The sequence below is a fragment of the Eretmochelys imbricata genome, chromosome 7 (genome assembly GCF_965152235.1).
Source record: "Eretmochelys imbricata isolate rEreImb1 chromosome 7, rEreImb1.hap1, whole genome shotgun sequence".
Taxonomy (NCBI): Eukaryota; Metazoa; Chordata; order Testudines; family Cheloniidae; genus Eretmochelys; species Eretmochelys imbricata.
The window spans coordinates 897,679-915,352 of NC_135578.1; the positions used below are offsets into that span (position 1 = coordinate 897,679).

The 17,674-nt window shown below is 68.1% G+C and overlaps 2 protein-coding genes across 2 annotated transcripts; one reads left to right on the forward strand and one right to left on the reverse strand.

The window, feature by feature from the left end:
• Positions 1-52: 52 nt before the first annotated feature.
• On the reverse strand, positions 53-6,404 carry RPUSD3 (RNA pseudouridine synthase D3). The gene is made up of 9 exons (XM_077821113.1): positions 6,282-6,404; positions 5,215-5,360; positions 4,874-4,918; positions 4,572-4,668; positions 4,078-4,185; positions 3,723-3,807; positions 3,421-3,547; positions 3,068-3,207; positions 53-2,188 (listed from the first exon to the last, which is right to left on the reverse strand). Exons 1-9 carry the CDS (start codon positions 6,347-6,349, stop codon positions 2,006-2,008), a joined length of 999 nt encoding a protein of 332 aa, XP_077677239.1. The 5' UTR covers positions 6,350-6,404; the 3' UTR covers positions 53-2,005.
• A 3,462-nt stretch (positions 6,405-9,866) lies between these two features.
• On the forward strand, positions 9,867-12,727 carry JAGN1 (jagunal vesicle mediated transporter 1). Its single transcript, XM_077821510.1, has 3 exons — positions 9,867-9,987; positions 10,535-10,643; positions 11,553-12,727. The coding sequence occupies exons 2-3, from the start codon at positions 10,555-10,557 to the stop codon at positions 12,013-12,015; spliced, it is 552 nt and encodes a 183-aa protein (XP_077677636.1). The 5' UTR covers positions 9,867-9,987; positions 10,535-10,554; the 3' UTR covers positions 12,016-12,727.
• The last annotated feature ends 4,947 nt before the right edge of the window (positions 12,728-17,674 follow it).

Consider the following 17,674-nt stretch of genomic DNA (forward strand, 5'->3'; position numbering starts at 1 on the left):
TGGCCCTACTCTGGAAGCAGGGTTCCCAACCCTCCAGCATGGGCCTGGAATCTCCAAGAATTAAAGATGAAGCTTTAATTAAAGATTCTGTCATGTGATGAATACATGTAACCAGAACAGGCAGCCCTGCCTGCGAGCCCCTCAGTGTTTATAAACCCCACCTCCAACACCTGGCTCCTCAGCTGCTTCTGAGGATATTCAACTGCTCCAAGCCACTCCTTGCAGACTGTTCCCAGCGCAGATACCCTCCTTAGTGTACCTGTTGTTCTAGCAGAGCCGTCCCTGGGAGTACCACTGCCCCCCTTCTCCCTGGGCTGGAAGGGGCACCCTGACAGCCAAGGGCAAACTCCACCTACACAGAGCTGTCCAATGATCATGTTTTGTACATGGATTCCCCCAAATCTCCCCAGGAGGTACACTGGGAGTGCATACACCAGAAAACCAGAGCCCCCCGACAGCTGCATTTGCCCTTGCCTGGGAGGATTTGCCGTGGTTTGGATGCAGTCTAGGCATGTACACGTTTAAAACACAGAAAATACCCTAGTTCTAATGTACTGGCCCCGTTGCTCTAATGCCTCCAGCAGCAGGACACTGTGGCCATGAACATGGCCCAAGGGGGTCTGCCCTCTTGGGAGAAGCCCCTGAAGGCCATGCTCACAGGCAGGGCCAGAGAAGCTGCCTCTCCAAGTGGCTTCTGCTCTCTGGCCAGGAAGAGGCCTGCAGGGCCATGGCCTCCAGCAGCCCGTCAGGGTTCACCTGGAAGCTGGGCCCTGCTCCCCTGCAGGTTGAGCTGAAGTGGGCCTGGGAGGGGTTACTGCTGCACCCCCCACCCCTGCCCCACAGGACAGCCTCACACATAAGCAGGGGGAAATTAACTGCGACTGCTCACGACTCCTTCGCAGGCTGGCAGCTCCTTGCAACAGCTTATTTCTAGTGGCAGCCAGTGCAAGGGCTTCTGGGACATGCTCACTGCTGCCATCTCCCCCTGTGAAACCTGCTGGTCTGGGGCTGATGGGGGCCTGCACCTCAGAGAGCCTTCCCTCGGGGCTGTAGCCCCGCCCACCCAGGAGCTGTTGCCGGCACACGCAGGGCGTTAGAGCTGCTCGAAGACACCCCTCTGCAGAGCGTGGGGTGAGGCGCTGTCGCTGCGTGGAGCGCCAGTGGGAGATGGGCTATGCTGTGCCCGCACCCAGCCGGGCCAGCCCCAGGCTCGCTGCAGGGAGCGCCCCAGAGCTCAGCCAGCTGACTAGTAAGCCCAGCCCCCTAGCAGCAGGGAACCGCAGGGGCGTGGCTGGGGACACACTGGTTTGGTGTGGGTTGCAGATGGGGGGCAGCCGTGAGGGTCCTTCCTCCAAGGAGGGGCTGCCAATCCCAGCCGCTGGGGAGCACCCGACCCTGAACACCCATGACACAGGCAGCTCAGCAAGGAGACAGAGTGGGACGGGGGGTGGGCCAGGGAGGCCAAAGGCCCCTGCACAGGTGTGGCTGACAGAGCCAGAGGGAGCTACGAGACAAGACCCCAACCCACCGTTTGGCAAGTCTGGGATATTGTAACCAGGAGAGAAGCAGGAAAGGCCCTGAGAGGCAGAAGGATCAGTGCCCCCCACACCCCTGCCAGCTGCCGGAGCCCACTGTTTGGTCATATAAAGATCAGAGTGGCTAAACCCGAGAACCAGCCTGCTGGTGGCACAGAGCCCAGCGCACAGACTAGCTGGGGCACCGGGGGGCTGTCCTGCTGCGCCCCCCCACCGAGAGGGAGGAGTCCGGAGCAGCGTCCTGCACGGAGCCTTCCAGGAAGAGGGGGAAGGGTGCATGTTCGTAGCTATTCGGCCTTCCAAGAGACCATCCCTGCGGGGAGTCCCACCGGCGGGGATGCAGAGGAGACCCGAGCCTAGCAGCACCCCCGGGGTGAGTTCTGCTCCTTTCCCGGTTGGGAAATGCCCTCTCCCCCACAGAGCTGGGCCTGCCTCTTGTTCAGTGGCCATTTGGGCCAGGGCGCGCCCCGTCACGGCGCACTCTGGCTCCCAGGGAGTCCCAGCAGACGGAGCGTCTGGAGGAAGAAGGGTGGGGGCGGCGCGGTGAGACTAGCTGTCGGGAGGAGCAGCTGGTACAGGTGGAGATGCAGTGGCAGGCGATGCAGCAGCTCCTGAGTGAGGCGCAGCCTGCGGAGCAGCTGCTCGCCCAGGACCTGCCGAGAGAGAGAGAAATGAGGGCTCTTCGCTCCTGAGTCCCCGAGTCGTTGTCCCCCCGGCACGGCAGGGATCCCCAACAGCGACTGAACGTGGCACTCAAAGGAAGTGAGCAGGGCCAGGCCCCAGCTCTGCCAGCTAGCAGCCCACAGAAGTGGGGAGAGGACATTGCTTTGTACAATCAGCGGCCGCCCGAGTGGGATCCTCAGCCCATGCCACACGACACAGGGCAGAGGCTGCAGGACCGGAGGCTGAAAACCCTCCTCTGAAGAGTGACTGAAGACTGGCATTGCTAGTGCGGACTGAGGTGAGTAAGAGGGGTCTGGAGAAGGAAGACAGGTTGATTGGACACGCCCAGCTACTAACACAGGGACTCTCAATGAAGTTCTAAACTGACAAATGGAAACACTGTCACACAATGCATAAGTCTTCTGTGCAAGTCACTGACACAGGATGGCCCTGAGGACACCAAGAAGGACTGGACGATAGGCAGCGAAGAAGGGATATTCAACCAGCTCCCAGAAACCAGGAGGAGGCCTAGTGTGAGGCAGGTCGTACCCCTTCCTTCGCAGCATCTGGTCTGGACGCTGGGCCAGGTGACCCCCAGGTCTCAGCCAGTCCGGCAAGTCCTTTGTTCACTTACTCCAAGGTACCCCTCACTCCTGACCCACAGCCCACTGCTATCCCAGCCCTGGCCCCCTTCATGGCAGGCCAGGCAAAGTGCTCTGCACGCTGGGCTGACCGGGGGGCTTTGCATGCAGAGCTCAGCAATGACGGGCCTCCCCTGAGACCAAGCCACAGCTCCAGCCCAAGCCGTGGGACCGTGGTGTGCAACCAGCAAAGGGGTGCCCGGGGCGGGGTGGGGCAGAGCCCGGTACCTGTGTGTGGGGCAGAGCGCTCCCCGCAGGCAGCAGGAAGGGCTCCCCCAGGACTCTGCCCACACGGGCAGAGTACACGTGGTCGCCCAGCGCAGGACACAGCAGCAGCGTCAGGTGCACCAGGAGCTGGCTGGGAAAGGCTGTGGCAAGGAGAGTGGGGGTTAATATGGGTACCGCGCCCCCACCCACGGGCAGCAAACGCACCCTCAGCCCCTCCTGCCCAGAGCCCCTCCCTGACAAGGATTGCAGGAGACCTCCCAGTTCAGCCCCTCACCCCCCAATCTGGGGCGCCGCTGGGCAGGGTTGTCAGGAAGAGCTGAAGACGGGGCTCCCTCACGGGGCCCATTCCCCACCTGTCATGGGCTGGAGCTGCACCAGGCTGCAGCCCGGAGCCGTGCCCAGCACCCTGTAGTGGGTCAGGGTTTGCTTCACCTCCTTCCTCTCCACGCTGCGGCGGGACGGGCCAGCCACCGGCACCACCTGCAACCAGAGCAGAGCCACACGCTCAAGGGAAGGCTGGAGCCAGAGGGACGGGCCAGGCCCTGCAGCCATCCCCACCCTGGGGCCCCGCAGCCCTTTGCCCCCAGGACACAGCCTGCCCCCACAGAGCTCCGCAGCCCCCCGGAACGCACAGCCCAGTTAACCCTTTCCTTACCAGCTGCAGGTCCCCAACCTGCTCCAGCTTCAATCCTGTGTGGATTTCCCCCTCCACAGCAGCTGGGACCCCGGCTGTGACAGCACTGGGGGGAAGGAGAGGGGGTTACAGGGTGGCCGTACTCTCTGGGCTCTGGGGCTCACAATGGGCTGGGGTGGGAGCGGGGCAGAGAACGGGAGACGAGCGAGACGAGTCAGCGCCCTGGGGCTGCAGGACAGAGCAGTCTCCGGCGCACGGCCACGCGCCCTGCTGCGGGATGCGGGAGAGGGACGCTCCACTCGCCAGCACGGGGCAGGAGCACTCTGCAGGATGGAGCCCGCTCCCCGGTAAGTGGGAGGGGTGGGGTCTCACTCACCGGTAAGTGGCGGGGGGGCGCCCTGCTCTCCGGAGCTGCGTGAAGAATGCATGGAGCTGCCGCGTGGTGCCAGGGCAGCCGGAGAGAAGCACGAGGCCAGAGCTGTCCCTGGAGGACGGCGTCAGATTCAGTCCCATGGCACGGAGCCAGTGCCGGAGATGGGAACACAGCGCTGAGCTACGGAGAGGCAGACCCCTGCTCCCCAGTGCCACGTCCTCCTCTCCCCGCCCCCCAGGGCCAACCCCTCCCTCTCCTGCCTGCCTCTTTGCACCCTCCCCACCCCCCAGCACCCTCCCCTGCCCTACCCCCGCCAGAGTCCTTCCCTGCCCAGCACCCTTCCCTCCCCTACCCATGCCAACCAGGCCCCTGCCCTCCGATTCCCCACGCAAACCAGCCAGCTTCCTTCCCTCCCTCTCCTGCCCCATCCCAGCAACTAACCACCCATTCCTCCTCTCCGTGGGCAGCCAATCCCTGGCCTTTCCCCAGTCACTTACTTCCCGGCTGCTTTGACCACATGGAGCTCATGGGGAAGGCTCAGCCTCTGGCTCAGATCTGGGAGCAGCGAAATCACACTCAGCTGCCCTGGACTGCCTGGGAGGGGAGTACAGGGAAGGAGCCATGAGCCTGGAGAGCCGGCCTGACCCCCCGCCCCAAGTGTCACTCCTGTGGGTGGCCAGGGGAACACCCCCTGTACCCCCTGCTCCCCCGCAGGCCGGGAGTGGAGGGACGAGCCCCTTCCTCTGGGCGGCCTTGCAGTGCCCGGCGCATGTGGGAGACGTGGACCGCAAGCACTCACCGGTCACAGCCAGGCCCGAGGGCTTGCTGATGGCCACCAGTGGCCCTGAAACAAAGGAACAGGCGAGGTCAGGGAAGGCCGACCAGCCCTCCCCAGCGTCCCAGACCCCCTCTTCTGGGACGAAAGCCAGCCCAGACCCACGGCCAGACCCACGGCCACACCCCCTGCCCGTGGCCACACCCTGCTGCGCAGCCAGCCAGCGCCCTCCCCCCCAGGCCTCAGCAGGGCTGCTCTGCTGCCCCATCTCCCTGGCCGCCGCCGCCCCCCCACGCCCAGCACCTCCCCCCCTCCACACCACACGCCCCCACGGCCAGCACCGACCCCTAGTGCCACCCCAGTACCTTCCCGGTACACAACTGCTGCCTCCAGGAGCCCCAGCACCTCCTGCCGGCTCCACGGCCCCCCGGCTTGCCCCACGATGCTGCCTCTGCCCGGGCCACCGGCCGCCTGCCTCCCAGGGCCCCCCGGCCTCAGGGGCTGCTGGTACCTGGGGGAAGGAAGAGCGAGGGGGGCTGGGACCAAGCAGCAGAACCAGTGAGCCCGGCCTGCTGGGGTGGAGACGGGAACCCCCCCTTCCCTTCCCCCCGGCTCCCCGCTCCCCTGAACAGCCCCACACACAACCCCCCTGCTCCCCTCACAGCACCCCACAGCCCCCCTCCCCTCCACAGAGCCCCCCACTCCCCTCACAGCCCCCCTCCCCTCCACAAAGCCCCACCAGCTCCCCTTACAGCCCCCACACAACCCCCCGCTCCCCTCACAGCCCCCCTCCCCTCCGCAGAGTCCCCCGCTCCCCTCACAGCCCCTTCCCCCCCCCACAACCCCCACTGCTCCCCTCACAGCCCCCTTCCCTTCCCCCCAGCCCCCCTGCTCCCCTGAACAGCCCCACACACAACCCCCCCACGCTCCCCTTACAGCCCCCCCTCCCCTCACAGCCCCCCTCCCCTCCGCAGAGCCCCCCGCTCCCCTCACAGCCCCTTCCCCCCCACACAACCCCCACTGCTCCCCTCACAGCCCCCTTCCCTTCCCCCCAGCCCCCCTGCTCCCCTGAACAGCCCCACACACAACCCCCCCACGCTCCCCTTACAGCCCCCCCTCCCCTCACAGCCCCCCTCCCCTCCGCAGAGCCCCCCGCTCCCCTCACAGCCCCTTCCCCCCCACACAACCCCCACTGCTCCCCTCACAGCCCCCTTCCCTTCCCCCCAGCCCCCCTGCTCCCCTGAACAGCCCCACACACAACCCCCCCCACGCTCCCCTTACAGCCCCCCCTCCACACAGCCCCCCCCAAAACCCCCTGCTCCCCTCCGCAGATCCCCCCGCTCACAGCCCCCTCCCCCCCACAACCCCCGCTCCCCTCACAGCCCCCTTCCCTTCCCCCCGGCCCCCCCACTCCCCGCACAGCCCCCCTCACCAGGCCCGGGCGCTGCAGGCCGCGCGGGGCCCCCCGCCCGCGCAGAGAAGGAATCGGGGCGCCGCCATTTAGCGCGTGCGCGGTGCCGGGCGGGGGCTGGAGAGACGGAAATGCCCGCACAGATCGGCCCCCCCGCCCCGCCCCGCCCCGCCCCGCCCCGGGCAGCCCCCTCCGCCCCGCCCCGCCCCGCCCCGGGCAGCCCCCTCCGCCCCGCCCCGCCCCGCCCCCACTTCCATCGACCCAGAGGGGACCGGGACCGGGACGGTCCGGGAGCCGCCGAGCTGCGCCCCAGCGCGGCCGGGCCGGGGCAACAACGAGCAGCCCGTGGGCGGGGCGGGGCAATAGTGAGCAGCCGGGGGCAAGAGCGAGCAGCCCGGGGGCAGGGTGGGGCAATAGCGGGCAGCCTGGGGCAACAGCGGGCAGCCCGCGGGCGGGGCGGGGCGGGGCGGGGCAATAGCAAGCAGCCCAGGGCAATAGCGAGCAGTCCGGGGCAAGAGTGAGCAGGCCGTGGGCGGGGCGGGGCAATAGAGAGGAGCCCGGGGCAACAGCGAGCAGCCCGCGGGCAGGGCGGGCCAATAGCGAGCAGCCTGGGGCAAAAGCAAGCAGCACGCGGGCGGGACAGGGCAATAGCGAGCAACCCGGGGCAACAGCGAGCAGCCCGGGGGCGGGGCAAAAGCGAGCAGCCAGGGGCAAAAGCCAGCAGCCCGCGAGCGGGGCGGGGCAATAGCGAGCAGCCCGGGGCAATAGCGAGCAACCCACGGGCGGGCCGGGGCAATAGCGAGCAACCCGGGGCAACAGCGAGCAGCCCGGGGGCGGGGCAATAGTGAGCGCCCGGCGCAACAGAAAGCAGCCCACGGGCGGGGAGGGCAATAGCGAGCAGCCCCTGGGTGGGGCAATAGTGAGCGCCCGGCGCAACAGAAAGCAGCCCACGGGCGGGGCGGGGCAATAGCGAGCAGCCCGGGGCAACAGCGAGCAGCCCGCGGGCGGGGCGGGGCAATAGCAAGCAGCCCGGGGCAACAGCGAGCAGCCCGCGGGCGGGGCGGGGCAATAGCGAGCAGCCCGGGGCAATAGCGAGCAGCCCGCGGGCGGGGCGGGGAATAGCGAGCAGGGCGGGGCGGGGCAATAGCGAGTAGCCAGGGGCAATAGCGAGCAGCCCGCAGGCGAGCCGGGGAATAGCGAGCAGGCCGCGGGCGGGGTGGGGAATAGCAAGCAGGCAGGGGCAATAGCGAGCGGGGCGGGTCGGGGCAAAAGCGAGCAGCCCGCAGGCGAGCCGGGGCAATAGTGAGCAGGCAGGGGCAATGGCGAGCAGCCCGCGAACAGGGCGGGGAATAGCGAGCAGCCCGGGGCAATGGCGAGCAGCCCGCGGGCGGGGCGGGGAATAGCGAGCAGGGCAGGGCGGGGCGGGGCATAGCGAGCAGCCCGGGGCAATGGCGAGCAGCCCGCGGGCGGGGCGGGGAATAGCGAGCAGCCCGGGGCAATAGCGAGCAGCCCGCGAACAGGGCGGGGAATAGAGAGCGGGGCGGGGCGGGGCGGGGAATAGCGAGCAGGCCGCGGGCGGGGCGGGGAATAGCGAGCAGGGCGGGGCGGGGAATAGCGAGCAGCCCGCGGGCGGGGCGGGGAATAGCGAGCGGGGCGGGGCGGGGCGGGGAATAGCGAGCAGCCCGGGGCAATAGCGAGCAGCCCGCGAACAGGGCAGGGAATAGAGAGCGGGGCGGGGCGGGGCGGGGAATAGCGAGCAGGCCGCGGGCGGGGCGGGGAATAGCGAGCAGGGCGGGGCGGGGAATAGCGAGCAGCCCGCGGGCGGGGCGGGGCAATAGCGAGCAGCCCGCGGGCGGGGCGGGGCAATAGCGAGCAGCCCGCGGGCGGGGCGGGGCAATAGCGAGCAGGGCGGGGCGGGGCGGGGCAATAGCGAGCAGCCCGCGGGCGGGGCGGGGCAATAGCGAGCAGGCCGCCGGCGGCCCTGTCAGTCCGCAGCCGCGAGACCCCCGGTTGTCCCTGGGGCCGCTTCCGGACCAAGGCACGGTCTGGGCGGCAGGCGCCTGCCGCGGGACACACCGGAGCAGGTGTGAACACAGCGCACGGGACAGGGTGGGAGTCGCCTTTCTCTGCAGCCCTGTGCCTCCCTGTGGGCGCAGTCCGGGCGGCGCTGGGGGGTGGGCGAGACCCTGCAGACCGTCGCCGACGGGCGAGCCGCTCCCTCGGCCTGCGCCCTGGGGTGCGGGTGTCCCCGCCGGCGGCTGCACGCCACACTGCAGCGCTGGCCCAACAAGCTCACCCGGCGGCCAAACGCGCGCGACCATGCCGGGGCGTCTGCCCAGGAGCGGGCCCGGGGGCCGCGCCCCGGGAAGGGTGCGGAGAGCGGGAGGGAGCCCAGGGGAGGGCAGAGGCTCAAAGCGGGAGCAGCCCGCCCGTGGGCAAAGGCCGGAACGCTGGACGCGCTCAGGGCTGGGAAGGGAGGGCTGAGGCGGGGCTCAGCACAGCCGCCCGGGCGGTGCCGGCTGTCGGGAAGAGGAGCGGGATCGGGCCGCGCCTGCAGCGGGCGGATTTCGGTCCGAGATCGGGGGAACCCTTGTGAGCGCGGGGGCGGCTGCGCAGTGCAGGCGTCGGGGGCTGGGGGGGCGAGTGCGGGATCCCCGCACCCCGAGGAGCAGGGCTGGGGGTCCTCGCCAGTGCCCAGCTCGAGCCCGCTCTCCCGCATGGCCCGCACTGGGTGCGGCCCGAGCCCCGCCCCCGGGCAGAGACCACGCCCCCGGCTCCGCCCCCGGGCAGGGCCCACACCCCCGGCTCCACCCCCGGGCAGGGCCCACGCCCCCGGCTCCTCCCCCGGGCAGGGCCCACATCCCCGGCTCCACCCCCGGGCAGTGCCCACGCCCCCGGCTCCTCGCCCGGGCAGGGCCCACACCCCCGGCTCCTCCCCCGGGCAGTGCCCTCGCCCCGGCTCCTCCCCCGGGCAGTGCCCACGCCCCCGGCTCCTCGCCCGGGCAGTGCCCTCGTCCCGGCTCCTCGCCCGGGCAGTGCCCTCGTCCCGGCTCCTCGCCCGGGCAGTGCCCTCGCCCCGGCTCCTCGCCCGGGCAGTGCCCTCGCCCCGGCTCTTCGCCCGGGCAGTGCTCTTGCCCCCGGCTCCTCCCCCGGGCAGTGCCCACGTCCCCGGCCCTGCCCCCGGGCAGAGACCACGCCCCCGGCTCCTCCCCCAGGCAGAGACCACGCCCCCGGCTTCGCCCCCGGGCAGGGCCCACACCCCCGGCTCCACCCCCGGGCAGTGCCCACGCCCCCGGCTCCTCCCCCGGGCAGGGCCCACGCCCCCGGCTCCTCGCCCGGGCAGTGCCCACGCCCCCGACTCCTCCCCCGGGCACTGCCCACGCCCCCGGCTCCTCCCCCGGGCACTGCCCACGCCCCCGGCTCCACCCCCGGGCAGTGCCCTCGCCCCCGGCTCCTCCCCCGGGCACTGCCCTCGCCCCCGGCTCCTCCCCCGGGCAGTGACACGCCCCCGGCTCCTCCCCCGGGCGGTGACACGCCCCTGGCTCCTCCCCTCTCGCGTCCTGGGCACGAGGCACAATCCTACATCCGGGCCTCCCGTGGTGGAGACGAGCCCGACTCAGGGTAACCATAGAGTTGGCCTCCCGCGAGCAAGAAGGGACTGACGCACACCATAGAGAATAACGCCGAGGTGATAGTGTCCTGGGCACGCCGGCTCCGTCCGTGGCAGGTGGGAGAGGGGGGCTGGGGGAGCCCCAGCCATTGGCTGTGCGCGGCGGGGGGGGGTTGGCTGGGGGAGCCCCAGCCATGGGCTGTGCGCGGGGGGAGCCCCAGCCATGGGCTGTGCGCGGGGGGGGAGCCCCAGCCATGGGCTGTGCGCGGGGGGAGCCCCAGCCATGGGCTGTGCGCGGGGGGGGAGCCCCAGCCATGGGCTGTGCGCGGGGGGGAGCCCCAGCCATGGGCTGTGCGCGGGGGGGAGCCCCAGCCATGGGCTGTGCGCGGGGGGGGAGCCCCAGCCATGGGCTGTGCGCGGGGGGGGAGCCCCAGCCATGGGCTGTGCGCGGGGGGGGAGCCCCAGCCATGGGGGGTGGCTGCCTGCGGTCACAGGATCCATGTAATCTCGTGTGTTTTCACTTGTGGTGCCCAGCTGGGCCTGCCCGGGATTCCTGCCCTGCTCCCCCAGTGTGATTCGGGGGCACAGAGCTCCTGTGGGTACTGGTGTCCGTACCCCAAACGGCAGCGTGCCCCCCGGCTCACCCCACCCATCTCTCTGGCAGGGTTTGGAGTGCCTAGCGCAATGGCCTCCCGTGCAGGCCCCCGGGCTGAGGGCACTGATGGGAGTGACTACCAGCATCGCGAGAGGGTGGCCTCCCATTACCAGATGAGGTAGGTCTGAGTGCAGGCTGGGTTGAGCCCCTTGAATCCTTGCGCCCTATTCTGAGTCCCTGCCCAGTGAGCTGGGGGAGGGTGCGGAGCTGCCCAGCAGGGCCGAGCTGGTGTCCATGAATGGCTGGGCATTCCCTGGGCCCTGGAATACGTCTGTCCCCAGGGCACTGTGTGCTGGGATTCAAGGGGTCACTGGACCTGTCTGAGCAGCTGAAGGTCCAAGCCAGGGCAGCGTGTGTGTGTCCAGGGCAGGTCTCTTATGCTGCAGTGCAGCCTCCTCCCTGCCCAGCCCACGGGAAAGCCAGAGGTGCTGTGCACACCAGCTTTGGGTCATGAGCAGCTTCCACCAGAGTGAGCATTGTAGGCTGATGCCCTGCTCCCATGGCCATAGGTGTTCCCGCCACAAACCAGGCTGCTTGTGGCTTTGGCTGGCAGAGGGCCAGAGAGCGCCCGGGCTGACCTGCAGTTTAATTCTGTTGTGCTTGTCCTGGAGCACTCTGCCCCGAGCCCCAGTCAGGTGGGGAGGCCCCCCGTCTGCCAGGGGAAGTGGCTCAGTCAGGCTTCACACCCAGCAGCTGCTTCCCCCGGGACCTACTCAGAGGAATCTGCCCTTCCTGCCGGGTTCACCCTGCTCTGTAGCCTTCAGGCTAGTGCTCCAAGATCACGCACTGCTGGTGACTTCAGCTGTACCCCAGGGAGACACATGCTTCCAGGGGCTGGTTTGCAGCCTTGCTCTGTTGGGGTCCTGGGGCCCAGCTGAGGTTCAGGCAGGCTTCAGGCTCTGTCCACAGCTCTTGGCAGCCTGACTGCCACCTCTCCTGTCTGAGTCCTTCCTGCCCAGCCCCCTTAGGCAAAGCCAGGGAGCCCATCGAAGTGCCAGCCTGAGCCTGGCTTTCTTCCTCTCTGCAGTGTGGCCCTGAAGTCCGAGATAAAGAAGCTGATCTACGTGCAGGTGGCCATCTGGCTGCTGCTCCTGGCCCAGATGTGTGTGGGTCACCTGAAGCTGCTGCCCCATGACCAGGTGGCCATGCCTTACCAGTGGGAGTACCCCTATCTGCTCAGCATCATCCCCTCTCTCTTCGGCCTCATGTCCTTCCCCCGCAACAACATCAGCTACCTGGTGCTGTCCATGATCAGCACAGGCCTGTTCTCGGTGGCACCCCTCATCTACGGCAGCATGGAGATGTTCCCCATGGCGCAGCAGCTCTACCGCCACGGCAAGGCCTACCGCTTCATCTTCGGCGTCTCCGCCGTCTCCGCCATGTACCTGCTGCTGGTGGTGGCAGCACAGGTGCATGGCTGGCAGCTCTACTACAGCAAGAAGCTCCTGGACTCCTGGTTCGCCAGCACGCAGGAGAAGAAGAGGAAATGAAGAGGGGCTGGGAGCCACACACCTGCGTGACTTGGGGGGTGGGGGGTGCCACATCCCCAGGGGGCTGGATGGCACCATGGTGGGGGTCCCCATTTTTGGGCAGCTCTGCTGGTAAACACTGAAAGCTCCCTATAGACTGGGCTGCCCTGCCAGGCAGCCAGCCGGAGTGCGCTCAGGGCCCCTCCAACCCTAGCCCTGGCTGCAGTGACTGAACATGGGCCAGAGCTGGGTAGGGGGCAGTCCTCATGCGACCAGGGTCCCCTCACCAGAAGTCCCCGGCAGCACTCGGCTTTGGTGCCTCTGCCCGGTTGGCTGGGATGAGAGGGGCCCAGGTGTAGCACAAGGGGGGCAGCCACCAGCCCTTACTGATCTCCCCATTTCATGGAGCAGAAAGGTGCCCTGACCCCAGTGCCTCTGCCCTGAAGTCTGATGACATGGCACAGCCCCAGGGCTGCAGACGCTGGTTGGCGTGGCACTGCCCACTACCACAGTGGCTTGTGCTGGGCTGATGTTTGTGTCTGAGGCCCAGTCTGCACCAGTGCCCTGCCTGGATTGCCTTGGGGGCATGCAGGTTTCTCCCTTCCCCCGCAGCCGGGTGCATTCCGTGCTCCGCCAGGGAATGAACGGCTCCAGGTCACCAGCAAGCCAGTGGTCTCAGGCCAGGTGCCCCTGCCCCCAGTGATGGGATGAAATAAAGAGCCGCCTTGCTGAACATGTAGCCTCCAGCACTCTGTCTTCCAGGGGGTGGGGGAAGGGCAGATGCCCCTCACTGCCCTGCATTGATTTGTGTCCCTTAGCTGCTCCCCGAGTCTGTCCTGCTGCTGGGTTCCCAGAAACCCTGGGAATGGCAGTGCCTAGACCCCTGCTGATCTTGGTTGCCAGGTGCTGGATTCCCCATTGTCTTCCCCATGCTCCACTGATAGGGGGATTGAGGCCCAAACAGCTGGGGACACCCTCCCTCTGTCTGCTAGCCTGCCCCAGAGCACACAGCCCTCCCCCTCCCTGCAACAATGTATAGGGGAAACTGAGGCATGCAGGCTTCATACCAATGTTACAGACTTCTCCCTAAGTGGTGCTGGGGGCTGGGCTGTTTGCTGTCAAACAAGGGGCTCCCTGCCAGCTTTGTGTCTGGGGGATGCCGTGCCTCAGGCTGCCCACCCAGCAGGACCTCCAGGACAGAGCCCAGCTGCCACGTGGGCCCGGAATGGAGGTGAGCGTGTGAGGAGCAGGCTGCAGCTGCACGTGCCGCCCAGCTGTGTGGGTTTCTGTACAGGCTGCCGCAGTCTCACAGGAAGCCTGAAATAAACCAGGTCAACCGCCGTGTTCCCATTGCCCCAGCTGCCTGCTTGCACGCAGTGCCCTGGGCGGGGGCGGCAATGGGGACACAGGGAGGTTTCTGGGGCACGGGCTGTCCTGGGCCAGCGCCCTGGGGAGGGGGCAATGGGGACACAGGGAGGTTTCTGGGGGATGGGCTGTCCTGGGCCAGCACCCTGGGCGGGGGCAATGGGGACACAGGGAGGTTTCTGTGATGGGCTGTTCGGGGCCAGCGCCCTGGGGAGGGGGCAATGGGGACACAGGGAGGTTTCTGGGACAGGGGCTGTTCGGGGCCAGCGCCCTGGGGAGGGGGGCAATGGGGACACAGGGAGGTTTCTGGGGGATGGGCTGTCCTGGGCCAGCGCCCTGGGGAGGGGGCAATGGGGACACAGGGAGGTTTCTGGGGGATGGGCTGTTTGGGGCCAGCACCCTGGGTGGGGTCAATGGGGACACAGGGAGGTTTCTGGGACAGGGGCTGTTCGGGGCCAGCGCCCTGGGGAGGGGGGAAGTGGGGACACAGGGAGGTTTCTGGGGGATGGGCTGTCCTGGGCCAGCGCCCTGGGGAGGGGGCAATGGGGACACAGGGAGGTTTCTGGGGGATGGGCTGTCCTGGGCCAGCGCCCTGGGGAGGGGGCAATGGGGACACAGGGAGGTTTCTGGGGGATGGGCTGTCCTGGGCCAGCGCCCTGGGGAGGGGGGAAGTGGGGACACAGGGAGGTTTCTGGGGGATGGGCTGTCCTGGGCCAGCGCCCTGGGGAGGGGGGAAGTGGGGACACAGGGAGGTTTCTGGGGCACGGGCTGTCCAGGGCCAGCGCCCTGGGGAGGGGGCAATGGGGACACAGGGAGGTTTCTGGGGGATGGGCTGTCCTGGGCCAGCGCCCTGGGGAGGGGGCAATGGGGACACAGGGAGGTTTCTGGGGGATGGGCTGTCCTGGGCCAGCGCCCTGGGGAGGGGGCAATGGGGACACAGGGAGGTTTCTGGGGGATGGGCTGTCCTGGGCCAGCGCCCTGGGGAGGGGGCAATGGGGACACAGGGAGGTTTCTGGGGCACGGGCTGCCCGGGGCAGGGGGGCAGCGCCCTGCACCGGGGCTCTGATCCGCTGGGTGCTAGCGATAATTCTCATCAGCATCTACAGGGCCTGGGGGGAGAGGGGCGCTCCCTCGGGGGGAGCGACCCCCTCTGTTGCAAGGCCAGGGGCCCTGGAGGGAAGCGGGGGCTACACCCCTTGCCCACGACGTTTGTTCCACTCGAGGGTCCCGGGCCTGGTCCCCGTGTTCCAGCTGCCAGGAAACAGGTGTTAGCTGCGTGGTGCTGCGGGGTCTGTGGGGCAGCTCCCGGCAGACACCTGGGGGCCAGATCCCTGGCAGGAGCCACCCCTGCGGGGTCGTGTCCCCCTTGCACCAGCTGTCCCCCTGCCGCCTGGGCTGCGGGCACCCCCGCCGCACCTGGGGGCCGCCAGGTAGCTGGGCCGCAGCACTGCGGCGGGGGCCGCTTTCCGGGGGCGGGGGGAGCCCGCTGCGGGGGCGGAGGGCGCCGGGGGGGCGGCCCGGCCCGGCCCCGCCCGGCCCCGCCCCGCCCGCGATGATTAACTGGGGCGGGCCGGAATGCGGCGGAGCCGGCCCGGCTGGGGGGCGGGCGCAGCGCTGCGGGGCCGGGGCCGGGGCCGGGGCCGTGCGCGCCCCGCGCCGCCATGTGCCAGCCCCGCTGATGGGGCGCCCCGCGCCCGGCGCCCCGCTGCTCCTGCTGGCCGCCGCCCTGCTGCTGGCCGGGCCCCGCGCCGGAGCGCCGCGCCCCCGCGTCACCGCCAACTTCGTAAGGACCGGGGGGGTGCGGGGTCCTGGCGCCCAGGGCCCCCCGCGGGGCCGAGTCCCGGCAACCCGCCGCTGCCGGAGCCCGGGCACCCCGCGGACGGGGCGGCGGCAGGGGCTGTGCCCAGCTCGCCGGCCAGCGGCGCCCGGGGAGCAGGGCTGAGCTCTCCCCGGCGCCGGAGGAGAACCAGCCGGGGCTGGGCAGCGTCCCGGGGGGGCTGGGGCGGGAGGCGGCGTCGTGCAGCGGCCGGCTCAGGTGTCGCTTTGTGACCTGGCACAGGCAAACCGCGAGTCATCACAGCCCCGTGTGAACGCTGGCCGCAAGGAACGGGGGCGCCCTGAGGCGCTGGGGGGCTCCAGGGGTTTGGGGCGCGGTTGTAGGGGTCTAGGCCTGACCCCACCTGGGCACGGGCGGGTGTAAGTGGAGTCTGGGTGTTAGCTGAAGTCATGGCCCCAAAGCAGGTGATCGAAAAGGCCTGCTTGTGTGTGTTCGGTGTGGCCAGGGAAGCGCCAGGGCCCCGGGACGAAGCGCCAGGGCCCCGGGACTCCAGGCTTGGGTCCGGTCGGAGGGATGAAGACAATTTGGTTGACGGGGTGGCAGGTGCCGTAAGCAGCCGGGTTGTTTCATTACGCCTGGTCTAGCAGCTAGCAAGAAATGGGGTAAAATGAGACCAGGACAAACCCTGGAGGGGGAGGGACCCAGCGCCATTAATCCGCTTGCCTGGCCACAGGGCAGAGGTCAGCTCGACATTGCAGGGGCCAGGGAAGCGCCAGGGCGCCGATTAGAGGGTCGGAAACCTGCCTTGTCGTGATAGAGGCAAGGAGCTCAGTCTGGTTAACTCTGCCACGAGCCGGGCCGGGGTGAGGGACCCCAGCGTGTCCGGGCCGACTGGGGAACAAATCGTGGGCGAGGGGCAGCGAAGGGGTACCCGACCCTGGGGCTGGAGGCTGATGCTACACACCTCCAGGTGCCAATTTTGGACAGGGAGGGGAATTAGAACAGTTTCCTTGGGGGGGTGGAGGATTCTCCATCCCTGGCCATGGTTCAGTGGGGAGCTGGTGTTTGCTAACAGCCCTGCTCTAGCGGTTACTGGACGGCAGGTCTCTGCCCTGTGCTGGGTGTGGGGGTCAGACCAGTTGGTCACAGTGGCCCCTGCTGGCCTGGGGATGTAGGACTGAAACCTGGGCAGCAGGTTAAAATGGAGGAAAGGAACCTCTTTACACTGGGCGTAACTAGCCAGTGGAACTTACTGCCACATGGAATCCGTGAAGCCAAGCGTGAGCTCAGGGACACTGTGTGAAGAATGAGGGTGCCCGTGGTTACCGTGAGTGGGCAGAGCTGTGCGTGAGCCAGGCACGTGCTGCTGGGGCCACGGGAGTGTTCCAGAAATGCCAGGGGGGCTCCTGTTCCTGCCTGGGAGCAGCTGATGCTGGGTACTGCCAGGGAGGGGGGGAAAAGAGGGGTGGATTCCCTGGGATCCCATGTGCGGGAGGGGATGGATTCCTCACTACAGGTGGTTTAGCACTGTTCTCTGTGGGGGGGGCTCCCAGGGGGCCGTGTGTCTGTTTCTGGCTCTGTGGCCTGACCATGCCATAAGAACATAAGAAGGGCCAGATTGGGTCAGACCAAAGGTCCATCTAGCCCAGTATCCTGTTGGCCGACAGTGGCCAGTGCCAGGTGGCCCAAAGGGAATGAACAGAACAGGTAATCCTCAAGTGATCCATCCCCTCGCCCATTCCCAGCATCTGGCAAATAGAGGCTAGGGACACCCTCCCTGCCCATCCTGGTTAATAGCCATTGATGGATCTACCCTCTGTGGACTTATCTAGTTCTTTTTTGAACCCTGTTATAGTCTTGGCCTTCACAACATCCTCTGGCAAGGAGTTCCACAAGTTAAGTGCCAGGCCTGGCCTCTGGACTTCCTGGCTGTCCTCGGCCTGCTCAGTTCTCAGCCTGCCCCTCACCCCACAGCCAGTAAGTGGTGTGGGGCAGCCAGCCCTTCCCTGCAGCCCCTGGCCATCTGCCCAGTGAGTGGGTGGCAGAAGAGGCCCACAGGCGCCTGCGTTAGGTAGGCGGGCAGTGACCCTGTCTGGGACGCAGGCTGGGAGTTAGAGAAGCGAAGGGGCCTGTTAGCTTGCTCATGAGTCCAGAAAGCCGCTGGGGTTGGCCCTGCCCTGAACACCCCGGGGTCCCGCTGGGGGCTCCCCACTTGGAATGACTGTTTGCACAGGGTGTTGACGGCGATAGTTTGACTACAAAGGTCTTGATTCGCTCCAAAGGCCGAATGGTGTTTCAGGTGCTCGAAATGTGGCTCCCTAAAGGCAGGTCCCCACATCCAGGCACTAACGCGGGGCTGCCTCGACCCATGGTAGTCGCTCCGGTGTGGGCAGGCAGGAATTAGCACTGGACGCTGCACGAGTTCACCTCTTACCCCCTTAGCAAACTGTTGGTGCCCTGACCAAGGGTCAGACCTTGGCTAGGGCCAGGAGACCAGTCTCTTCCCGAGACAGTTATTGGCTGCACCTATGAACCGTG